At 44.9% G+C, this 26,339-nt stretch overlaps 1 protein-coding gene across 1 annotated transcript in view; it reads right to left on the reverse strand.

Annotated features, from left to right (window-relative positions):
* LOC138526619 (beta-2-glycoprotein 1-like) overlaps nucleotides 1-26,339 on the reverse strand; it is a 145,546-nt gene that overhangs the window by 26,414 nt on the left and 92,793 nt on the right. Inside the window, exons 3-5 of the mRNA XM_069637366.1 lie at nucleotides 17,373-17,558; nucleotides 8,248-8,359; nucleotides 3,522-3,598 (exon numbers count right to left, since the gene is read on the reverse strand). Of these exons, the coding sequence (XP_069493467.1) occupies nucleotides 3,522-3,598; nucleotides 8,248-8,359; nucleotides 17,373-17,558 (375 nt within the window). The remainder of the gene's footprint in view (nucleotides 1-3,521; nucleotides 3,599-8,247; nucleotides 8,360-17,372; nucleotides 17,559-26,339) is intronic.

Raw genomic sequence — 26,339 nt, forward strand, 5'->3', positions numbered from 1 at the left:
AATGATTTCTTGCATATCAGCCGTTGGTGCTATTTGTTCCTTTCTTTTTTGTCACAAGGGTATTTTCGAAAGAGTACAATTAGAGTGTACCAGACTGTCCATTTTAGAATGATAACCTTCTTTCAGAAAATAATGTATATGGTTATTGTACGTTTTGATAATAAGCTTAACCGACTATGAAAAGTGTATCATTCTTATCATGAGAGCAATATATACTGGAAGATATAATTAGAAATGAACATTGCAAAATAAAAAAGGGGACATTTACAATGTTAGTACAATGTTAAATAATGTGTTTTGTAAATCGGTATATTTGCTGAGAATGCTCACCATTTTGTTTCTCAAACTGTCATTCCTTCTTGGAAAGGGTCATGCTTAAACCAATTATCTGATTCTTATGTGTTCAGCCAAGGTAATGTTTCATTTTGTTTGCTTGCCATTGATTTGTACTTCATGCGGCTGAATCAGTGCATTTGTCAGAGTACACACGTACACTAATCATTACAAGAACATATAGTTCCCGTGAAGTATGCAATACCCCCTTGCCTCACCTCTATGGACAATGCACCATCAGTGTGACAGTGGCATTCTTGTAGGACATGCGCAATAATTACAATGTATGTCATTGAAAACCAGGTCAGTCCCTACAGAGGGTGCAGAGGGGGATGTCTCTCCAGCCGCTGCTCTCTTTCCACTTTTAAGCATAAGAAAACTCTGCTTCCCCGCCCCCTCCACGATATCCGTGTACTGTCTCTGGCTGCACTGCTATCATCAACAGACACGGAGGCAGAGACAGAGAGAGAAAGAGGAGGCACGCCATGCACAGCTGGCGTAATATAATTGCTTGAGGCACTTTAGTCTTTCGTTAGTGGGGGCGTAGGGGATCAGAGTGACGCACACAAAGTTTGCTGGTAATAGAGAGAGTGAGGCAGTTGGTTGAAGGGCTGACTGCCTGACATGGAACACCTATGATGGTAAGACTAATCTTGGTCATGTGCAAGCAACAGACCTAGGATTTGTAGGTGAGGTGAATGTGGCATCACACTGCAGGCATTTTGTGGAGGAGTGTGGAAGGCACTTTAGTTTGGTCACTTTGGTCAACATCCCTGAACAATCGAAGCGGACACAATTAGAAGAGTTTAATTATTAAGTGGGTGGCCAGGTGCAACTAAAGGTCAGAGGAAGTGGGGAGCGATGATGCCACCTGGTATGGGGGCAGGTGCCTAGTGATACTGACCTGGGAACCATCAATAGAACTACGCCATTGGCAATGTCCCCTAGAAAACTAACTCTAATCATGAAAGCTGCAGGGCATGCCCCTCAACAATGTCAGGCCTTGCACATTCTTTTCAATCCCACTAGACCTGTAGGGCAAGTTCCTTAGTTTACATAATCGACCTAAGAGAAATTACTTGCCCCATGGCGACAGGTGACAAAATATTTACCAGTGCTTTCTGTAAAATGGTGCATGTCACCATAAGCACACTTCATATTTGGTGCAATGCTGCCACCCAAATACTAGCTAGCTAGCCATTCTCAGTGAAACTTATATTTGCCATTTACTGCAAACAAAGTGTGTTTGCAGTAAATAACAAATTAAAGTTTCAAACATCCCCATACTCATCAGCAGAGTAGAGTACCATGCAAGTCTTCTCGCCCTTCATGGAACCTCCTTGCCAGTGTGAGTGGGCTAGTATTTTTTGTGACCCATGAATGTTCTGAGGGCACTGTGGACGTGGTCTGTGGCTGTGCCCCAGACACAGAGATCCTACCCACAGTGTTGGCCCGTCATGGCCTACACTCATGCCCTTCAGTCCGACTGCCTGAAGCATTTCCATTGACAATGCCCTTAGCTGACTGACTCTACCAGATGTGCCCACTGTCGCTGACTTGCAGCCATGCTCTGAGGCACGGTGACCCTAAAGCAATGCATGACCCGTGGCCATGGTCTCCAGGGACGTAAATGTGTCCTTAACCTAGCATGGTGACCTGGTATAGTAGTCTTGCCTGCTGTACACCCAGCTATGCTTCAGACAATGTGCCCCGCGTGTTACTCTCTGCAGAGCCTATCTTTTATCAATGGGTGTCCTTGGGGGTCCACAAACCCATGCAGGCTGCAAATGTCACCTACAGTGAAAAAGGGCTATGTGGGCCTGCCTCTTGGTCCGCTGTTGCTGCCTGGACCTGCGAACTCAATCCTGAGTCAGCAGAACCTGTGGCTAAAATGTGTCTTATTAGCATTTTAAGGGTTAATGATTCTTCGATTATTATTCTAGTATGCATTAGATATGTTATTTGTCATTATATTATATTTTTGTAGTTATTTATTGTTTTTTAAATATGTTTCCCTATATTATGTGTGCTGCTATGTATTGCATTAATGTACTGTATTTAAAATGTATGTTTAAATGATAGTGTGAAAGGCTAAATTATAGCCATATACACATAGTAGAAATACATTTTTAAAAATGTGACTATTTTTGTTCCATAAAACTGCATATTTCACAACTGTGGGGCATGTCTTTGCCTTCCCTAGGATTAGAAATCAACCAAAAAGAGGGCTTTAGAAACAGCGTCCCTGCATCTAAGATGGCCGCAGACGGAAGTTTACATCTCTATGTTCCATCTCAATTTGGGATCATGAACGGTCCACAGAATCAGCAGAACAATTTAATAATGAGATTTTCTGCCTCTTTATTTTCCCTTTTTTAATAAAAGACACTGAATGGATTTTCCTCAAACCACGTAAACACGCACGTTTCGCTAGACGGCACCTTCCCCTTGTTGTTATGAATCTCGCATCTAGTAATTTTTTTGTTCTAGATAGAAATACCGAATTAAAAATGGAATGGGATCTGTTATTTTTGGAACCCCCCTAAATTGAACTTCATGAAATCTCTCAAAAAATGTCTGGGTTCATTGTGAATGTTTTGGGAACATTTTGAGACTTTTCCTCACTTAAGAGACAAAGTTAAAAGATGCGCACAATACCCTTTGAAACAGGAAGCCCAACTTAACCATAGCTACATACTATACGTTCTCTAAAATGCAACAAATAATATGGTATCACAAATAATCTACATATGAAATGACATTATATCAAGTATTATATTATTACACATGCTTTATGCTGTTATTGAAACAACTCTTGCGGGCTTGCATTTCACTTGTCACAGTGTTTTAGCGCCATTGGTTTGGGCAGGTCCATCAATTGACTTGCCAGGAGAGACCCATTCCCATCAGAACCTGGGAAACTTGGACCTGAAATTTGAGGGAAATGCTGGTAAATTCAAAGCACCCCGTGATGGAGACCGCACCAGAGGCGTTCCCTTCATGACAGGAATGGGGAACTAAAGAGACTCATTGACCAATCAGCTGCCTGCCTACTGAAAGATGATGCATTGACCCAATGAGGTTTGTGGTTACTCCAGAGAATCAGAAGGAAATACACGCAGAAGATTTGGGGAGACTCCTCGCTCCTGAGACCACTGGGGAAGAGCTTCATAGGCAAGGCAACTTACGCCTACACGTGGGCGCGGCGGGAGACCACTCCATGTTCTCCTGGCAAACACTGACAGCGGCTCCTTCCAGGGCATACCTGTGAGAGCATGGAAAAGGAAAAAAGATTGAAACGTCAACCTCCACCTGCCATTACACTTTGGGTTAAATGTGCATGATTAAAATGAGCATCTCTGTCGCACCACAACCCAAGCACCCCATGCACTAGAGCTTCAAACTGCTGCTAAAACGCTCTCCCGAGGGACATGCTAATCCGCCTTTCTCCGCTTGCTTCCTGTCCTGAAACCACACACACTGCTCCACGCAGTGTGATACGCAAAGGATAGTTAGGGTCGTGCATCTCTAAGAAATATGTGAGAAAGATTAGAAAACTGATATTTAAGAACTGGAAGTGACGCAGGGATTATGCACACCACAATAGGGGCTGAGAGGAAACAGATGTGTGCGGTACATGGCATGCATGCACTGCATGGCAAGTAGATGCACACACATTGCAAATGTGCATGTTATAAAGCGGCACGCAACCCCCCACGGTGCTAACAAAGCTGGCGGTCGGCCAGTCCTGTTGGTGGTTCTGTGGGTCCCCTGGGGACGCAGTAGGAGATGAGACAGACGTTGATTCTGGAGCAGTGGGCGGGGGGCTCCACTGCTTGGTGCCGGGAGAGCAAAATTCCTGAATCTTGATTCTGCTCATTGGGCTTCTGGGTGGGCAGCGGTGGGATAGATTGTGAGCAGAGCGGATGGAGTAAGTGAGGTAGATCGATGCCATTCAACGGACAACTGAAGTATTTTACATGACTCCATTTTGGATTGGGAGTTGGCCAATCTCGATGAGAGAGGTTTGGTGTCTCATGAGGAGATAAACACTGAACAGCTCGGGATGGAATGAGTATTCCAGTAGTAGAATGGTTCCTGCCATAGTCGTGTTTGATGAGGACTAGAGCAGTGATTGGGTGAAAGGAGAAGGAGGGATGGATCCTACGAATGGTTGGCAGGTGGAATTGGTGGAGGAACTGTTCTATGCATGAAGAGGAATATTTACATGTGGCTGGGTTTTATGGCTTAATAGGGTCAGGAGGGAAGGAAATATTCAACAGAAGATATCTGGTTACGGGGAAGAATATCCTTTTGGTTTTGGACAAGGTGAGTTCTCAGCAGTAATCTGGCAGATCACTCTGCGCGTCTTCATTCCCATCCAGGCATCTGATCAATTGCATAGGAGAATCCATGACGCTCATACGGGGTGTACCCAATCTATGATACTTTCCTCTGTTCTTACTTGCTTTTCTGCTTTTGCAATTTCAGGCCTGCTCCGTGCAACTTGTCGAGCGCAATGTTCAACGTGGTGTTGCAACTTTGCAACATGTTCCCTCAAATCAAAATGTCATCCTGAAAGTAGGCAGCGTTTTTAATTTCCACAATAGCTGTTTCAACATTCTCTGAAAGACTGAGGCTAAGGATGAGAGACGAATTGCCACAAGGGCACTTGTGAACATCCAACAGGGCATCATGTATGGTGTGAGGGACTTCCATTCCTGTGCAGATAACCCTGGTGGCAAGCATTTTTCATGTCAAGTTTGATGAAAACTATGCCTTGCGGAACATAATCACAAGTTTGCAAATGCTAAGGAGGAGTTCACTTTCTGTGAGCTTTTTGTGGCGGAAGCCGCATAGATTGATGGAGAGGTGCATTTTTCCTGTTTGTTGTTTATTAGTTATTTAGACATTTAAATGTTTTCACCTAAGATTGTACAGAATATACTGTCCTATATATGGCACCTCTACAAATTCCAACATCATCAGCTATGATTATTGTTTAGTCCGCCGCCATTTAGTGTTGAAAATTGATACTCTAGCCTAAAGAAAACAACTATTAGTCTTCTATGGGTCCCTACAGAGGGCAACAAAGTAGCCCTCTGAATAGGTTTGACTGTAGCAACCCTCTCTTAGCAGTGCCAGTACCTGACTCATTTTAAATACGTATTTGTTTCTCTGTAGGCTGCGGTGCCACCAGTGAATGTTTTTATCAAGAACTGTTGCACTTGCCATTATTCCCCTCAGGAAGTCCCTGAGATTCGTGTTAATCTACAAGAAGGGGTGAAACATGTCGGGCATTTTTTAACACGTATCTGAACTAATGTATGTGTTCAGAAACAAGTGTTGTACTCATATAATGAACATTGAGTGATACTAGGCATATTGTAATATGTTGTATGATTATGCCATGTTTGGTGGTGATAATGCAACCAATTGTCACTATTTGTTGATGTTTATTTATATGCATTTTTAATATTTTTGTATTTTCCCATTATTAGATGGTAGTTTGATTAAAGATGTATACTTTTCTATGAATATTAGTAATTTTTTCAGTGACACACTACTACAGAGTTAGACGAGGTCTATATTTGTATTATGTTTCTTAGTTATAACCAATGAGCCCAACCATTCAGTAATTTTGACCAACTCTAAACTGCAGTTTGATGTCTGTACTCTTCAGTTTGAGTTTATTTTTCTTAACTAATGGCCTCTACTGGTCCATGGGTATTAGCGTGGGCTCTGGACCAGAATTATCAAGAAGTCTCACGTGCTTCCCATCAATGTTCACTGCACAGCGTGACTTCTTTTCACTGGTGGGGCTGCAGAAGTGGCCTGCAAAAAGTGCTGTGTCTGAGTCTTGACTTATGTCATCCCTGTGGTTGCACTAATCACTAGTGCCACATGTTTTGATGATCTGGCATCTCAAGCGTTGGGCTCGTGCTCCCAACAATGTCATGGTGATCACAATTTGTGTCTGGCAGGGCGTGCGTTATATTTTATTTCTTTATGTATTTTGCTTCCAAAGCACTGGAACAAAAGCCCGGAGGCGTGGGAGTGCTGAGACTAACATACAACACAAAACATGGAAAGCAGTAAATCATTAGCCTTGTGGGATCCAATGCTTCATCCGTCTCATGGCAGAGCCCGCATCATGACCATCTTGGCATCTTTGGCACCTGAGTGGGAACCACTTGCTGTCCTCTTATGCTGAGACCAATGCTCACCTCGGTCTGGTTAGAATTTCTCTTGGAGACGCTTCATCTGTTGACTATGCAAAGGCAATCACTTTTTCCAGCATGAGCTTCGTCGCCTGCCACAGTTCTTCCTGTTTTTTTTTGTGCCTCTTGCACTGCAGAACCACCACGGCCCTGAACTCCTACACTTCAGATCTATGTAATCACAGCTGACAGCCAGTTCTCTGATGCTCTAAAAAAATCTTCTGTCAGTTCATGCACATGTGCAAAATGTAATCTGTGGAGCACAGCATTGGTTTTGCTAACAAACCGCTAGCCTAAAATGTTCTTTGCTTGCTATAACACATCCTTGTCATCATCATCAACACCTGGTGGTGGGGGTCCGAGGTGGTGGTACATACCCCTGTAACCCTTTAAAGATCCACTGCCCCTTGAATCCAAGCGCATCGCTGGATGCAAGTCACTGGCAATTACTTGCTGGAGTGTCTCCTTGGTGAGAATAAGATACGTAGGTTCCTTGACCTACTCATTGCCACTGCGGTAATGGCTGCCGTCCACCACTGGCTGAAGGCATGCACGCTGATGATTTCCCTTCTGCTATAGTTCTTGTTGTTCAGAATTCTATCTTCATCCAGAGGCAGGTGATGGGAGGCGAGAGCGGGTCTAGGCGCGCGATGGCTCATCTGTTTGTTCAGGCCTTCTCTTAGACCTAGATATTGCTTTTGCCTGGGCATGTTCCAGTCTTGGCACAGAGAAGCGACTAATCAAGGAAACTGCATACGTGTACATGCTTTAATGGTGAAAATCTCATGCGATCATCACAACATTTTTCCAGGGCCTCCCTTCATTATGTGTTAAGCCGCAGAGGCCATGCGGTTGTGCAGGAAGGCAGGGAGTGGGCCAAAGCACGTTCACGCAACATAGTGTGTCGCCTATGAGTGTGGTGAGCAGGTCTGCAAGAGGGCACATGAGAAAGAGACATGGGTATGGTGGTCTTCCCTATACATATGAACCATGAGTAATACATCAGAGTCCCTGCCCCCAAAGTCCCTCAGTCAACACCCACTGACTTCTATCACCCTACTCTCCCTGTCTACTTCCACTGACTTCGATCACCCTACTCTCTCTGTCAACACCCACTGACTTCTATTACCCTACTCTCCCTGTCTACATCCACTGACTTCGATCACCCTACTCTCCCTGTCTTACTGGCACTGACTTCGATCACCCTACTCTCTCTGTCAACACCCACTGACTTCTATTACCCTACTCTCCCTGTCTACATCCACTGACTTCTATCACCCTACTCTCTCTGTCAACACCCACTGACTTCTATTACCCTACTCTCCCTGTCTACATCCACTGACTTCTATCACCCTACTCTCTCTGTCAACACCAACTGACTTCTATTACCCTACTCTCCCTGTCTACATCCACTGACTTCTATCACCCTACTCTCCCTGTCTTACTGGCACTGACTTCGATCACCCTACTCTCTCTGTCAACACCCACTGACTTCTATTACCCTACTCTCCCTGTCTACATCCACTGACTTCTATCACCCTACTCTCTCTGTCAACACCAACTGACTTCTATTACCCTACTCTCCCTGTCTACATCCACTGACTTCTATCACCCTACTCTCCCTGTCTTACTGGCACTGTTTCTTTCCATACACATTCTGACCGATTTAATTTCTGGTTGACTATCCACTCACCCTTCTTTGCAGAAATACTGGACTGAGCTTCCTACTCTGAAGTGTGAGCCAGTGTAGAAACCACTGTCGATCATGGCTGGCGGGCCGCAGGACGCAGGGGCGTTTAGATTTTCTACAAGAAGGTAAAAAAAGACAACAGTCACCCTATGGACAATGAACTGTGATGACTCAAAACCTTGGACATTTACACTTCTAATACTGAATACAGAATCAGACACTACATTTACTTCAGTTAAGATATTTTGTATTCATTTTCAAAAAAGGGCAAACCCATTCATAGAGAGAAGGACAAGGTAGACTTACACAAACCCAACCACTTTTCTGAAGATCACATACTATCACGATATATACCAACACGTGTTCTACAAGAACACACCCTCTTTGCCCTTATTAACCGAGATACAACAGAAAAGTAATCCGATGGCTCTAGGTTTTAGCATGTCGATATATTACTCTGTTCCTGGCTATTAGGCAATGAGCACCCTGGCTGACCACACTGGTGCTCGGGTCACAATTTGGGAAAGACATTCCCACAGCAAACACAACCTACTCAAACTGTGAACATGTTTCCCATTGTGAAAACAACAACAGAGATGGTCACCGTGGAAAACGAAAGGGTGATCGTAACCCCCAAAAAAAGACCACTTTCAATTTCCATTGTGGAGGAATCATGCGCGGGAATAAACGAAATCGTAAAAGGGAAGAAACCAGTGAAGGGTCCCTCGACTGCCACCCGGAGGCCATGGATTTAAAAAAAAAAGTCATATGGTGCCCGAGCCCTGAGATAGGTCAGTGTTCAAAACAAACTATATCGGCAGTTAATAACCACACTCCAAGCTACCCAATTGGCTAAAATGCATTGCTCATAGCAAATACCTAGATTAACATCTCTATTAGAATGTATTTATTTTAGATTTTTATTTATTTCATTTATTATACGCACCCAGGATCGCAGTGCTAGATTACATACAGTAAGGCATAGGTAGTTACGGTACAGTCCAGTCAGCAGTAGTCACAAAGGTAATCATGCATATTTGTTAAAAAGTGTGGTTTTGACTTGTTTGCGAAAGGCAAGGTAGGAAGGTTCATTCCTGATGGTGGGAACGAAAGATTACTCGTTCCTAATAATCTGCCAGGAGTGGAATCCAGATTGTGCAGTGGTACAGAGTGGCAGCTGGAGATACTGGGAGCCAGAAGACTGCTCAATCTGTGAGGAGTCTAATTACGAATAAACATGGGTGTCAAGACTTCTTGGGCGTCGACTGATTCATTGGCGATGAGGGTGTGATATCTTTCACCTGTTGAGGGCATGCATGCACCACACAAGGTCAAGGGCAACTCAAGCCGAATGAGGTGGTGATAGAGCTTAGACAATAACTTGCCGCAGGCCATGATGTGGTACTGTTCTACACTATTATAAGTGCTGAACTAGACCAGTAGTCACTCAGTGCTCTTACTGAAAAGTTTAAGTGTGTGGTAGAGCAGGTGCGATAATTGAAAACAGGAGGGCGTGGGTAAGTCTTATCAGTGTAGGATAGATACTTCTAGCCAGTCCTGCTGTCACAGAAACCTGCCTTCCCACTTAATGCCAGCAATGTGAACCTCTGCTTCATGCCTTTCTGTCATGGTTCGGACATTCACCAGTGCTGGGAGTAATTTGGCTGTGGCTCCTTGTGGGGGTGGTACGGTCTAGCAGGGGGCACCTTTAAGGAGGGTGGCCCCAAACCATCAGCATTCTTGTATGCCTGCTGTGTGGCGATATAGTTTAATAGACTCTGGAATGTGGATGCCGACAAGCTGGGTAGGACACAGCGGTTACTGGGCTCACACAATTATAAAGTCTCTGCGTTTCAGGTCATAGTATTGTCAGCTTTGTGAGGCTATTCACTCCTGACTGGGCGGCTGGGTGTGTATTAGCCATCTGGCCTTGTGGGACCCTGCCCAGGAAGCTGTCCCTTTTATCCTCCTGAGGGCGGCCGCCACCTTCCAAAGGAAGCCTTCCCAAGTTGACCTCTGGGCACCTGTGCTTCAGAGGCAATCCTGATATGCCAAGGGTATTCTTACGCCAGTGTGCTGATTACTGTCATCGTTTTGAAGGCAGGCAGGGCTGGGGATTAGAGCTAGAGTATCCAAGAGGAGTGGTTGAGCCCAAGAGAGTTGTTCCATCATCTACGATTGTACTAGGGCTTCCTAAACTTCCTGCCTTCACCCCAATTCCTGGAGACAAAGCACTTTGGGCGTGACATCAGAAGTGAAACGACACTTGTTACAGCAGCCTGGTTTGGGCCCCTGACATCAGGCTTTCTTTAAACCAACAATCCGTAACATTGTGTCTTCATAAGGGGCCCTGGATTCATTTTTGGACTGCAAGACGACAGGGATTCACCAGAAACGTTTCCAGTGATAAAGTCTATGCAAAAGGCCTCTGTCACAGGGGTGAAGAGAGAAGGCTCGAAGGACACTTCTCTCCCTGCCCATCCCAAGTGCACCTTTGTGGTGACACCGCTGTGGACAAAACCTCTTCATCTAAAATACTGGTATTGAGGAACCTGCTTACTGGCAGTATCAGAACCATTCAAGTGTGCTCTACAATCTTTCCTAGCTGGGAAGCACAAAAAAGACTTACCATGCCTCTGAGAACCTAAACTGCGTCTCCCAGCAACGACCACATCAGGGATTCAATCCCTTGCTCTCCCTGCATCGCTGAACCGCCTCAACACCAGTTTGGGTAGCTTTGATGATATCCCAGCTGCTGCACTGGAACAGCCAGAGTCATCTCCGACCTTGGCACCTGACTGCCTCAGCATCTCCAAGTCCCGCCCAATGCTGAAGCTCTGCTGTCTCCACATCAGAGACCCTCCAAGTCTTCAGGCATCCCAACTCGACACAGCCTAGAGGGTTAACAACTTCTTCGAGTTCTAAGCTGACAGTGTTACAGTACCTCAACACTGTGTTGAGCCATCCAAGCCTGCTTGCTGCTAAGGCCAACCTCAGTTTCTCTGCACCTGGGCCACCAAGTCATCCAGTAACGCTGATCTCACTTCGGCTACTGTCCCCAGCACCTTCAACCTGCACACCATTGCCGCGGCCGGACAGCACTATATTATTGGATCCCATCACCAATGATCCTCGTCTTGACCCCTGTCGGGCACCAAAAGTGCTCATACTCCCGGTTCAATGCCAAAACAAAAACTCTGGCTCGACACTGTTGAGCACCAAATACAAGAACATAAGCTTTTTGATGTGGCCCCTTTCACCTGATCCCCCTTAGAGAATCCTAATGACTTTCTATCTTTTTAAAGACACATTCATAAATGTTAGCAAGTTATTTATTAATGTTCCTCTATTTCTAGAAACGTAGTTGGTTATTCTTTTATTTTGGTGCCACCATGCTATTGTGGTTTGTGCTGCATCTGTAGTAATTCACACCCCTCCTGAAGAGTATAGCTGTTTCACCTTTATGATTTGGATTGCTGCTCATTTAGTAGTAGTGTAGGGGTGAGATGGCATTTAAGGCACTACTCATTCCTTGACTCCTGCCAAGCAGTAGTCATTTCGTCACACTGTTGGCAGTGGTGGGCATTAATACAGACTGCCCCCGCAGATTAGTCAGGTCAAATAATAGCCTGTGCAGGCAATGACAGAAACACTGACCGATATTTGTTGTTGTTTACAAAATGGAGCTGAACATCGACTCAGTGATGGACCTGAAGTCCAATGCTCTTCGTGAGCTATGCAAGGAAAGGGAACTAGCCCCATGGCAGCAAGGTTAGGAAACCCAAAATGCATAAGAGCATCCAAGATTTTCAGTCAGCTAGGGTAGCAGAGGAGACCCAGGCGGGCCAGTAGTAATCCTGAGTTTCCAACCAGTTACTCATTCTAGCAGGGAGCTTAGCAGTGGATGGGGACAGCGAAAATAATAGTTGTTCCCACCATTCCTCTCAAAGACTGGGTAGTGTGGTTTCCCACAAATTCGGGGTTCAGCTAGATCTCAGGATCTGTCAGGTCCCAATCCTCAGCCAGGTCCTGAGTAGGCCTCCCCGGGTTGGAGCTGGATTCTAGAGATAAGGAGTCTATACAGAAAAATATAAACAAAGTGATCAAGTAATGAGTTAACTGCACAGCTTCAGGAGAAAAGGGAGACACACAGTCTTCTGATGGGGAGAAGTATCTCCAGTGGTGGAACCCAAAGAAAGCCTAGGCGCCATATCCCCAAGGGCTTAGCCAGCAGCGTGAGGTGGCAAAGGATATCATCGACTGGTTTGACGTACTGGAGTTAGCCTTCTGGCTTCAGGAAGTGGAAGAGTGATTGTGGGGTGCAGTGAAAATTAGCCGTCGACTGACAGCAGGAACTGGTGTCAGTATTCAGTTGGCTCCAGAGGAAAGGACTATTTTTGCCAGAATGAAGGCCACAACTATCAGGAAGTTCTGCAAGACCACAGAGCAATACCCCAGGAGCTTTAGAGAGCTCACAAAAAAGGGGAATTAAACTTTTGAGGCATGTTCACATGTGTCCCAGACATATCTTAATCAGTCTGCCACTGGGAACAAAGTAGGCACATTTGAAGTAATGTTTCATTTGATTGAATATGAGCATGGCCTAAGGAATTGTGAGGCAGAGTTACACCAGCATCTAGTGGGCAAGACTTTCACAGACCCTAGGGGGTTCGCAAGGGCTGCCGATAGGTATGTGCATACTCACGTCCATAAAAAGGCTCAGGTGAGCAGAAAGCAGAAGCAGAGGCCTCTGATAAAAGCAAATATAAGGAGGATTAAGGACAAAAGTTCTTACCCTTCTTGCAAGAACGGTCCCCATAAACATCAACGGATGTTCCACACATGTACCTTGTCAGCCACCACAGAAAAGAAGAGTGAAGATACCTCTAGCAATGAAGCACTCATGCCTTCACCACCTAGAGGATGCTTTCTGTGTGGGGACTTGTTACAGAGGAAGTGAGATCTGGCCTTCCAGGGTAAACCCAAAAGGCCATCATATCAGATGCCTCATGGCAGAGGCCATTGTTAGTGTGGGCATTTTAGCAGATAAAGTCCTACTAGGGCAGGGAGTGACCGAACATTTATTTATTTATTACATTCAGATAGCACACAAACAGCCAGGGGGCATCGAAGCGCTGTTGCATGATAAGCTTAGTTACATAGGGCATCAGAGACACTGTTGGAATCAATATAAGATTAGTTGCATACATCCCCTAGACACTCAGAGTGGGGATGGTACTGGGTATCCAGGGGATGCCTCAGTCGAAGCCAATACTCAGATATTTGTGAATCATGCATTCATAAATGGGAAAAAGACTCCTTCCTTGCCTGACATGGCTGCTAGTGTCACAGATGTCTGTCTAAAACAAGCAGAACTTGGTCGGTACACAGACATCCCAGATCACAGTGTAAGAGGGTTTGATGGCCTCAGTCAATGCCCAAATCCAATGCTAGAGCTTATTTAGAGGGGATAGTCTCCATGCACAGCGTTGCAGGCGAACACTTCTTTCCGATATGATCTCTTTTACATAATGGCTTTCCTGATCCAAACATAGTCGCTCAAGTGTCTAGAGCCAAGTCTCTACAAGCAGCAAGGGAAGAGGTCATTTGGCTTTTTCTTCTGGAAAGTGGAAGAGACTGGTCTCACTGGTAGCTCACAGTCAGATTCAAAGTCTTCTGACATGCCTGCTTCGACAGAAGAGGGCAGAGTGGTCACTGATGTACCTACTGCAGTAGAACAGGAATCAGTGATCTCAGGTTTGACTACTGAATTAGTATCAGAAGCTGAGACGGAGAACAAGATGGCTTCAGACGCAACAGACCTACCAGAACTGAGTGATTTGTCCCCAGTTGGAGGTCCAGGTTAGGTTGATTTTGCCAGGATTAGAAGAACTGCCCAACTTTAGTGTGTCTGCGGATACAGACAGGGAGTAAGCACCAGGCAAGAGCCCTGGTCCATCCCAAACCAGGGAGCAAGTGCAGGGCAAGAGTCCTCGCCTTTTAAAAACAGTGAGTCCAAGAATTCTGAGGCAGGGTGCAGTCAGAGACTGGTTGTTCTCCCAGGCCGCAGGAGTTTCCTACCAGATTTGGTTCCTGACATTGCAGCTGGTCACTTAGAAGGGACATGCACATCTGACAGTTTGTCAGATAATTTATCCTGGCCCCATCTGGGTTTACACATTCATGAATCAGTGCGCTCCTTGTAGTCTTTCCAGGGTTCAGGTAAGTCAGGTGGGGTGAAAAAGGGAGAAAAAAAAACCCTTTGGGATCCTCCCAGGAAGTCATCTCTGACAGGGATTCCCCCTTCATGTCGGTGCAGAGACCACAGAAAGGCCTTTCTACCCCTACCTGCCAAACAGTTTTTAATTGACAGAAAGATGGTTTGTGCTAGGCACCATATTTACACATTCATGACTAAGGACAGGAATTCAAATACCAGAGAGACATCTGAAAATCAGGGATCTGAACAGTCTAAGCACAGCTGAACTCAGAGGGGATGGTACGCCTGTTGCCTACTTAGAAGGCAGCTGCTGCGAAAAGAAAGAAACCAGGCCAAAGCTGAGAAGAATCCAAACCTTTGGTGTGTGGCCATATCTCTGCTGTGATTCCACATGGACATTCCACCTAAACCTTGATCTCAACACTTTAAAACAGATGGCCTCAGTAGATTTTCTCACCTTGACGATGAGCCAGACCATTAGAAGGGTGGTGCTAAAATATTTTTGGCTGGGGTATGTAAGGATATGCCATCTGCGGGGATGTAAAAGCTTAGCTTTTTTGATTTTGATCACCTCAGGTTGATCCAAAGAGAAGTGTCCTGGGTGGGGTTCCCCACAGTTTTGGGTACACCCAGGCCAGACAGGTAAAATACACCATCCCTCTCATGGCTGAGTCACCTCATCAAGCTGACATTAATATCCATATTCTTGTGGATTGATACTGGTGGGATCCCAGAAGCCACATGTCATAACAAGACATGACTTATGCTTCTTGGAATGGAGCTTTGTAAAAGTGGGAACTGATTAGCTGTTCTCACTTTCAGAAATTGAATTGCCTGTATAATTGTATTGCTAAAAATCAAAACAATTCAGGCTATCCCACCCTCACCAGATGTACTGCTGTCACAATGGAACTTAGTGAATGGAAGTGAAACAAGGTCAGCGGCATGGCTCCCAAGTTGAAGATCTTAAGCAAATATACTGTCTAAATGTGATGATAAAGAGCTTATCGAAGTGACAACTTTCGCAACTGTCTCACAAAATCTGTTCCACATACTCTGCCCTCCACTGTCAGTTTCCTTTCCAACCTTTCAAACTACCATTCAACATTGCCTCCAATGCCATTAACTAACATTCCATGCCCAAACCTAGGACACACACAATACATATTCCGCTGCCCATTCAAGGTAATCCATACATACCCATTATACACACTATCCTCATTCTCTCAAAACCTGTTCACTGCCCAGCTATGTGCTGAATCCTTGCTTCTCACCTTAACCGCAGCAAAAACCATCCGTCCACCATATTCTAAGCCAATACTGTTGTAAAACCCAAGACCATCTCTTCAGACTCAACCTCATGGAAATGTGACAACTCCAAGATATGTATACACCAATTAACCATTGTTTGGAAACACTATTACATCTTTCTGCCCAGACTTTGCTAGAACTTCAGCCGACCCTCCACATTGTATTAATGTCCTCTGCACACATTCCTTATCTACCTTGTTAATGTTTCCAACCTGGACATTAGCGTGCGGCTGATAAGCCACACTTGGTTACCATGGACCAATGACAAGACCGAGTGGAGAAGTATTCCTTCTGGAGATTCCCAAGGCTGGAATTCTTTGGAGATGGAGCATGTTTGGGCCATCACTATGGGGACCGCAGGCTGCATAGTGGTGGAATACAAATGTGGAGAGGAGGATGCTGACGCAAAGCTTACAAACTCAGATGATGCAGGACAAGGATTACTGTTCATTAGCACCTGGGGAGGGGGAGCTAATCATTCAGGCTGCTTGGAATATGTGCTGGATCCCATGCTCCAAGTCGTGTTCCAAGAAACCTAATGGCTGCTCCCCCACCCGACATCTTCCCTCCACCCTCTCCTCCACTCCCCTTTTCCCTCTGGGGTGGTGGGGGGGTGGTGGGTAGGGAAGGGTCACTGTTCCCTTCCCTACCCACCCCCTTACCCCACTAACCTTATTCTTTTGGCGCAGTGGAACTGCCGCCGCTCCAGCTTAACGGACGCCCACGGAAAGGGAAGAAGAGCTCTGCATGGAGCCCGTCTTCCAGCTTCACGGCAGCCATCTTAGGTAAGTTTTTGTATGAATGAACAGCACGCTATGAGTGCGTCTCATTCATTCATACGAAATACATCGCTGTCAGCACCCTGCGTTTCCGGATTGGAAACCCATGGTGCTAATAGTAATAACAGCCGATCCGGACCCCAAAGATTGGATGTTATTGCTTAAATTGTAGCAGAGAAATGTGTTACTCCACTCCTGACTTTACTCTATTGTTGTGCTTCATCTCCTTAAGTGCCTGGTGTGCAGAACAGCTCTCTTGTGATATAATAGTGGATTCAGAAGGACGTTCACTTATGGAAGTAGAATGACATAAGTGTTAAGCATGTGGTTTGATTTTATTTTAGCTATGGCCATTATATAGAAGGTGTGTGGCTGTAGAGCAGAATTTGTCATCGACTTGTGTCTTAGCTGGCTGCTCAACCTGTGTGATGTGCATTCTCAATAAACACTGTATGCTGAAACTACTATGGTGTCTCCTCGTGAAAGGTAATGTACATGTGCAAACACTTCCTCATCACCCAATCATGCCTTTAAAGATAGTGGCCCACAAGATGTTCAAAGGTACATTTCGCTAGCCAGAGGATGCTTAGAATAAACACATCAAAAGTGATCCCATAGAGGTCACGACAGGGGTGATGAACAATGTTGGAACTTTCATTCACCTGAGTTTTTCTATATGTGTGTAATGGAGGGAATACAAAAGAGAATGCCATTGTGTCCTTTTCTTTAGGGCTCTTTGGATTGGATCAGAGGAAGAAAAAAACAATAATCCATCTGTACATCTTTGTATTCAAATTTAACATGAATCCGTTTCATACCTTCACATGGCATTGTCATGCTCCACTTCCTGTCTCCTTGGCAACGGCTTAACGACGCTTCCTCTCCAACGGCCATATTGAATCCCTGAAGGCAAGTTACTTTCATCTGAGATCCAAAGTTCTTGGATTGGGTTACCAGACTCGTGTCTGCATTGTCAATTTTAACGGGCCATTGGCAACTGCGACCTTGAAAGCAACGAGCACCAAGTGAGACAACAAAGTAATGTCTGCATCTGCATGGAGCGGCATTTGCGTGCTTCAGTTTACATCAAATCCCACCCAACCCCCAGTTAGTTTCTTAATCCATATTTCTGTCTGCCTTGTCTAAACTGTATTGCATAGAATGCACAGACACTGCTTTACCTTGTGTGTCGATGCAATCATCTCTACATAAGAGTGTGAGGAGTATCTCTGCTTATAGAAGAGGATATATTGTCTCAAAAAAAGTTCACACTTTCTACAGCCACCAAAGAGCATTACAGCTGCCGTGGTACTGAGCACCAGACAGAAGACACAAAGCAATCAAGAATTGTTCCTGATGAAGTGCTAGCACAAACACGAAAGATGTGTCTGCAATGTCATGAGAATAGCACCTGCTTGCAAAAGTCAAGATTATCATTGTGTATTAAATGTCTTTCCAATGATATCAACACTAAGACGTTTGAACTAAGTTTCACTCAATGTAAAGACGCATAGTAGGCTGATATTAAAACTAGGGAGGAATAATTGCACCAATTATCCCAGGGGAGTAGAGAGACTAGTTGGCGGAAGATAACCATGGCTCGGCTGTGGAGGGTATACAGGACACCCTGAGTGGAATAGGAAAAAGCAATGCAGTGCTGCCCCTCTCTCCAACTCAGCATGGACCCACCATATGAACACGCTGGCACCATTGCCAAAAGTGGACAGTGAACATTCTATATAGGCCATGTGCTTAAAAAGAAAAGCATCAACGTATTTTCTCAAATTTGAAAACAGATTTTTCTATTAAAGTGCACCAGCTAAAAAAACAAGCTCCTTTTACTTAGACTTCCCTTTACCTCTGTCACTTCCCTGTCTTACCATTTATCCCACTGCCCTTGTCAAACAATTTCTTTCAGGCATTTTAACAGGTGAAACATCATGATATACACCTACTTTCTGTCTGGCCACTCCTCCTACCTGCCCCCCAACCCATGTGCCCTTTGAAAAAGGCAGCAGTACGAACAGCCCCTGGCCCTCTGTTCCCCATCCATGAATCATTCTTTCTGGTTCCATTTTCAAACGTTTTCAATTTTAATTGTTTGAACTTAATTGTGTGCAAACTTTCAGTTTGATATTTTGGAATGTTGCACAAAATACCAGATAGCTGAAGTGTTGCAATTGCAGAGTGTGGCCCTTTGACCCTAAAGTACAACTATCAGAGTCATATACTTTGACCCAAAAGCAATTAAGCACTGATTGACGCAGAAGCATCTAAGACACCATTTGCATACTTTCAATGGGGGAGTGTGGGGGTGGCTAATCGTAATGTCAGGAGTGTTCTTCACAATAATAGGCCTCATTATGAGTTTGGTGGCACACCCCTTGTAATTCCCATAGAATTTACCACCAATCTCATTTACTGTTACCACCACTTGGTGCAGTGGATTTACCCTGGGATTTTGAGTGGCGGTAAGTTAGTGATCATCTCCATTATCGGAATCTGTTGGACTCAATGGGGATATAGCCGAATTTACCGTGAGTGGTAATTCCAACATGGCGAATCCGAGGATTCTTGGACAAAGTGTGGATCATTTATCTGCAGCTATAAGCACCGCCAATGTAGGAATTCCATGCTGTGGTGCAATTGCTAGCAATTGTGATACTGTCCAAACATATGGTGCCAACCAAACTACCCCCAAAAATGTGCCATCCCACCAAACTGTCAATGAGGCCCGCTTAACTGTGGAATAACCCTGATAAATGAAAATGTCTCACCTTTAAGCCAAGACAAATGTACGTAATAAACCTGCAACCTTTGCTTCCAAGTGCTATTCTAGTAGGCTTGGAATCCAGGAAGTGGATTGTGGTGGGAGTCACCATTGGGATTGAAGGGAGTTTGTGTGGTGAAAAGTTGATCATTGAAGTGCTTTTATTAAATTATGATATGGGTACTAACTTGGCAGATGCCCTTTTTTCTGATTACCCAGGGCATGACAGGTACGTGACTACGACAGAGTGTACATTTCTTTGACTAATGGCACATAGTGCTCGGACACATGCTCTAAAGTGTACACATCAGAGAGCAGAGCAACCCTACAGCGATATGGAAACTTTTTGCTGGATGTTTTGGACTACAACCCCCTTCAGCCCTAGCCAGCCAGCATATTCAATGGTGAGGAATGATGAGAGCCGTAGTCCAAAATAACTGGAGGGCTGCTTTTTGCAGAACTCTGGAACAGATGTTATACAATAGTGTGGTATTGGGAACATAGTGTAATATACATAATATGGTGAGGAGTGTGTGGGAAGATGCAACAAATGAATGATGCAGCTATAAATAACATTTGTTAAAGGCCATAGGAATGTGGAATACATACAGAAGCTGAACAGTGTTGGTTAGTACACCTAGAGTGAGGTATGTGTAACATAACCACACAGCTACATGGAGTTGCTGTGAAAGGGCACAGACGAGAAGTGAGCATATAGATACAATGGTAAACATGAGGGATAGGCAGGGCGGTTATGGGGAGGTGTCATTCCACAGTTCATCCCAATAGCTCCTGTAAAGGACAGGCAGCGCTTTTCAGTACAATCTTGAAACCCTGGCTACTAGTAGAGTTTTTCTTTATTTTGGGTGTGCCTGGATTTCAGTAATGTGGAGCAGAGGGGGGTGCGGGGGCAGTGGCTAGAACCATACAGTGAGTGACTCAATGAGGGGGGAGACATTTTGTAAATCAGCAGTTCAAACCAGAATCGTCTCTAGGCACTCCCAGCCAAAAACCAAAGGGTCTACACCTTGATTCTTTACGTAAACATAACATTACCATGTCATGCAACCAATTCCTAAGTGCTCCTAAAACAGGCTGCAAGGTGAACTGTGGTATAGGGCGATACAATGAGCAAGCAGGCATTGCACAACTTTGTTTGTGTGGGGGAGCTTGGATTTGAATGGGTGATTCTTAAATTAACCGACTGCTACATTGCCATGAAATAATATGCCAGAGACATTGAGACTATAGTGGCAATCGGTATATCTAGGAGAAGGGTACATGAGGTTCGGGAGGTGAAGGATATTATGCATCAGACCAGGCAGTTTATATCTCATGCTACCATCACATTGTTTCGCTGTACCGCCGCCTAGTGTAGCGTGGAAATCCCTCTACTTTTTGCTCTTGCCTTCCTTAAAGACCGAATCAATACGTTTTCTCAACGTGTAAAACAGAAGGAGTTTTCAGAAGCGTTGCATACAGGAGCATTACGCATTTAAGAGGTAAGGGTCTGGTGTCCTCCAGTGCAGAGCTAATGTCTGCAGGGAGGGCGTCAGAACAGAGGGCGGTGTTCTGAGCTTTTAGAAATGTCTTTTTATGAATAAATCCATATTCTACATGTGGATAGCAGCTAGAGGCTTTTAACAACAGTAGACAGACTAATTGTGCTTGATGGCCCTCATATGTCATTGCAATTGTATGGTTTACTGTGTCTTTTGTTGCTCTGGCATTGTATATTTAATCAACATCTCGTCTAAGCAAGGACATAGCCTTGACAGACACCAAGATATTGGAAATATACAAAATTTAAAGTAACACACCAGATTCTATTTCGAGAATAAGGGAAATCTTGAAATGGAAGGGTGCTGGGATCCTCTGCGCAGCCATCATATGGTGATCCCAGAGTCTTGTCTGCAGCCTCTGTGTCTCCTTTGTTTTCCAAGTAAATGCTGCCAAGGGCATGCAAACCTCCTTGAGAACTTTTGGAATTGTCTCCAGTCCACAATATATTTCCTGCTGTTCTTAATAAACCAGATGGTACGTTCTGGCCATTTTATCTGTGTCCTTCCTCCCTCAAAGCATGGAGAGACTATTTTGAAGAGTCTGACTTCTGATTGCTTGCACCTGGCTGACTGAGTGCACATGTGTGTCAGCTTCCTTGATTAAGCATTTGACTCAGCAGCTCATTGTGCTTGCAACTATTGTTTGCTGATGAACTTTTATTGCTCCGAGCACCGCACGGTCCTGGCTAATTGCAACTTGCTGCTTGGTTTATGAATTCCTGTTGCAGACGGCTACTGTAGAGTGAACCCGTCTTGCCCCTGCACATGTGGTGCTGTTCCCTATTCTCCTGCCTTCATTACTGCAACACTGTCTTGTTTCCAGTAGGCTGGTATTCTGGCAACAACATTGTTTCCATTGTTTTAGCTGCCACCTTTCTCAGGATAGTTCAACTATCTTCTTTAGTCCTCAATCTAGTGTAGATTTTGCAAGCTTCCTTAGTATTACTTCTAGTGTGGCTGTGCGGTTGGAGCAGCCGCCCTCTAGGAAGGCCACAGGTATAACCTGTCTGATGCCCGAAGGGACATGATGGCCCACCCCCTTTCCAGACCTCGGTGGGATGGTGGTTAGATGGGCAGGCTGCCGGGTAAAGCCTACAAAAAATACACATGACAATATGGGCATGCCCAGAGCAAGGGGAAGAGATTGACCAGCAACTTCAAAAAAAAGGAGGCGATCAATGAGGGGCAAGCAGCTGCTGCATGAAAGGAAGCATGTGGTGGCCAAGAGACAATTGCGTTTTTCCACCATAGCTATGCGGGCAGAAATTGCATGTCGTTATGTAGAGGGATTTCCACGCTACACTAGGCGGCGTTTTTATAATAATTATAATTGGTTATTTATAACACGCTTAATACCCAGAGGTTTTTAAGTGCAAACCTGGGGATCGAAGCTGTATTGGTCAGGTCGTTTCGCTTTTAAGACAAGCACATTGCCCCTGAGCTATCCTCCCGACACTAATGGTCGTCCCTTTTTTTTTAACCAGAAACAGCGAGAAATTTGGCGGCACTCAGCAAGGGAGCTGCAGGAGTGATGCAGCTGCAGTTCTGGCCACAGCAGCACAGTAAGTGCTAAATCCTACGGTCATTTTATCCCACACTCAATAAATGCAAAGTACAAATAAAATACAAAAACATTTGTCTGTAATTATGTGTTGAAGTAAATATGTGAAATGACTGTATTACAATTGAGTCCTTTCTCCAGCTTCTGTTTCACTTTGTGCAAGCAGCAGCCAGTGAAGGAGCATCCCGAAGACCAACCTTTCACTCCTCGGGCTTCAGAAGACTCGGCATAGAGCATGAATGCAGAAACAGCCAAAGCCTCACATCCTGCTCAGGAACTGCTATACATGCCTTACAATTTACAGACAATGTTTTTGTTACTTTGAGTACTGTGACCAATGAAAAGAGCAGAGTCCAATTTTCTGTACTCGCTCAAAAGGGCTTGTTGCTGAATCACGGTTACATACATGTTTCAAATTTAAAATTGTGGGCATTCTTAGGTTCCAAAAATGCTCTTTGCTTTTATTCAAATCACCTGGCTTGAGATACTGGGCCTCCTTATAAGTCGACTATGAGTTTTCCGGTGAGGTGGCAGAATGACCTCTAACAAAGAGCTGCAGCTGGAGGTAGTAATTCAATTCTGCCACATTACTGGCAATAATCACTGGTATTACAGGCACGGTAATGCGTAATACTAGGAAAGTGCCACATGAAGTCCTAGTGGACTCCATGAATGGGGACTTACACCAGCAACCAGCACTCATAATCTGGTTGTAATTCGGTTGGACCGAGCAATCGTAGGGGACATTCTGTTTTCCAGCATCCTGGCAGATTTACCACCAGGATACTGGCAAACCTGTAATGAGCTTCTCTGGGGTGGTCCTCCTTCCTGTCCATCACCCGCCTCTGCCAAGAGTATTTGTTTCCATTTCCATCACGGGCAGAAGGCGAGTTACTCCTTCCCAGGCTCTCCTCCACTTATCTCTGGAGCCCTCTCACAGATACAGTCTTCCTTTGCTCCTGGCGCTTTTCAGTCTCTGCACTATTACGTGCGATTGATTTGGTTTGCAGCGGTTCTCATAGAGCCCACCATAACGCGGTTTCCCCATAGAACATCTGACTCCTTCTTTAATAGATAACTGCTTGAATTAGAAGTCATGCTCTCGCTGCAAGTCTTGCCATTTATCACACGCAGCAAACTTTCTGGTTTTCAATTGTACTATGTCTATATTTATTTTAAAAAATCACAGGAAAAGCAATACATTTTTGGCACAAAAACACGTACAAAATGTCCCACTGATAGCAGAGCGGGAGGACATGGTTCCTTTACAATGGGGTGGGAGAATGTGACTTGAAGACCAGCTGTTGCAGGAGAAGGTGGAAACATAAACCAGGAATGAGGACAGGACGGAATGACATAGTAACAGGATGCTGGAAGAAGTGCAAAAATGATGGATGGAGGGGTGACGGAAAAGTGCTGTAGGGTTTTCCGTGAAGGGTAGGGGAGAGAGGCAAACAGGGTGATGCAGTAGCGTAGAGTGCTAGGAAACAGGTTCTTCAGAAAGAAGGAGGGCTTTGAGTTTGGATTTAAATAGTGGTAGAGTCAGAGCAGTACAGAGGGCGAGAGCATTCCAGAATAGGGGAGCAAGGAGAGAGAGAGCAGAAATGGGATGGGGCTCCAGTGGGGGGCAAGGAGGTGAGCCGTGGATAATTGTAATGAGTATGGGGTGAGATGAGCATATAGGATCGTTTTGAAGATGAGAAGAAGTTTATACTTAGCTCTTTGTTGCAAAGATAGCCAGACAATCTGGCGACGGGCCAAAGAGGTAGAGTAGAGGCAAAGCGAGAAAGGTTGAAACATATGCAGACCGTGAAGTTGAGGGCTTTGTCCAGTGGTGAAAAAGCATAGTAGGAACAGTAGTCAGATCTAGAGATGAGTAAGGAGATGAGCTGTTCAGCAGCATTGAAAGGAAGATGACAGAATATTCTGATTTTGAGGAGGTGGAGTCTGGCTCCAGTGGCACATTTGGAGATGAAGAGTGAGAAGTTGTGTGTTGGGCCGAAGATGACACCAAGGTTATGAGCACAAGCAGAGTAAGAGAGGTATTTAGGAGAGAAGAGAAGAAGAGGGGGAGAGGAAGATATACTCTTGTTGGTTGAGAAGTAGAGAACTTCAGCCTTACTCTACCTGGTTGTCTATTCATAAAGTAGCCAAATTACAATCTACACCCACTGGTCAGTATTCTCTTACCCTAGCTTGTTCCTATAATACGGTTCCTGCTGTCAGCACTCACTCCTTATGTTAGGCTCCCATTACAAATAAATAGTACCATTTTGGTGGTATGTGTGCCTCCTTTCTTGAGCTGTGATTGCTGCAGGCCCTTGCCCTCTCATGTGACATGTCCAAGCAGACGCTCATGCATCAACTATTACCAATACCCTTAACACCTTAGGACTAACCCAAAAAGTCAGCACCCCCACCCATGCGAAGGGCAGAATACTTGACTGGATCGCTGATTCCAACTGCTCAGCCAGAGTATCCTCTATTACGCCCCTATCCTGGACCGACCATTCCCTTTGTGTCCTATAACCTACTAACCACCAAACCACCCAGTGCAGTCCTACAAGTAGCTCCACCCTGCCCCACAAGAAACAAAAAGAATATTACAGCGAATAATATTATTCCCCTGATCCTTCAAACCTTAAATGCACTGCCAGACCACCTCGACCCTAGTGCATTGGTCAACCAATTCAACAATATCATGCGTACCACTATGGACAAAGTCACCCCACTCAAAATGCGAACAAGCAAACCCAAGGCACATTTAAACAAGTGGTTCACGCCAGAACTTAAGGCCCTGCGCTTAAACAAAAGAAAATGCGAATCAGACTGGAAACTATGTCCAACCGAGGAGAACAAAGTTAACTTAACTAACATCTCTCGGCAGTACAAAAATTAAATCTGTCTAGCAAAGCGTAACTCTTACAATGTTCGCATTGCTAATGCTAACTCAAGCATGAAGGAACTCTTCTCCATCCTGAAAGAACTTGAGTCTCCCATAGCCACACCAGATACCTGTATTAAGGACCAGACCTGGTGTACAGGTATCCAAACTGCCCTAGCAAATAAAATTACCACACTGCAAAACAAAATCCAACAAAAAAAGATTCCTTAAACCTCACAAAAAAGCCACCACTCAACAACACCACCACCGACCCTACCAACAAATTCTCCTTCACTAAAACTACCATCCTAGAAGTAGAGAAAATCATCCTTTCCCTCAAACCCTCGAATTGCAAAGGTGACATCTGCCCAGCACAACTAATAAAAGACGCTGCCAGAGACCTCTCACCATTCATTTCCAAACTGATAAACGCCTCCTTCACCACAGGTAATATCCCGGCTAACCTAAAACAATCGTGGGTGCTCCCACTTCTGAAGAAGCAGACTCTAGACCCCCTCATTTCTACCAACTATTGGCCAATTACTACGGTACCTTTCTTACTGAAAATACTAGACAAGGTTGCCTATACACAAATTCAAAGACACCTTGAATTATATAATCTACTGGGAGCTAGACAATCTGGCTTCCGTCCACTCCATGGAACTGAAACTGCCCTCATTGATTTAAAGACCCAAATAGATGAACTGAGAGATCAAGGTAAAATGGCACTCCTCCTTCTACTTGATCTCTCGCTGCTTTCGATCTAGTGGACCACAAGGTCCTTTGCAAACACTTGGACACTGCTGTACACTTCTCCACTCATGCTACCAAATGGATTGAATCCTTTTTGAGTGAGAGAACAATGAGAGTCTTCTCCACCTCGGCAGCAGCCGACCCTTTACCAATCACGTGCGGCGTCCCTCAAGGCTCTTGTGTCTCACCGACCCTATACAACATATTCACTAAACCCCTCTTCGATGATCAGGACCTTCTAGGTATCACCTACAC

Source organism: Ambystoma mexicanum, chromosome 1q (genome assembly GCF_040938575.1).
Source record: "Ambystoma mexicanum isolate Mex_15411 chromosome 1q, UKY_AmexF1_1, whole genome shotgun sequence".
NCBI lineage: Eukaryota > Metazoa > Chordata > Amphibia > Caudata > Ambystomatidae > Ambystoma > Ambystoma mexicanum.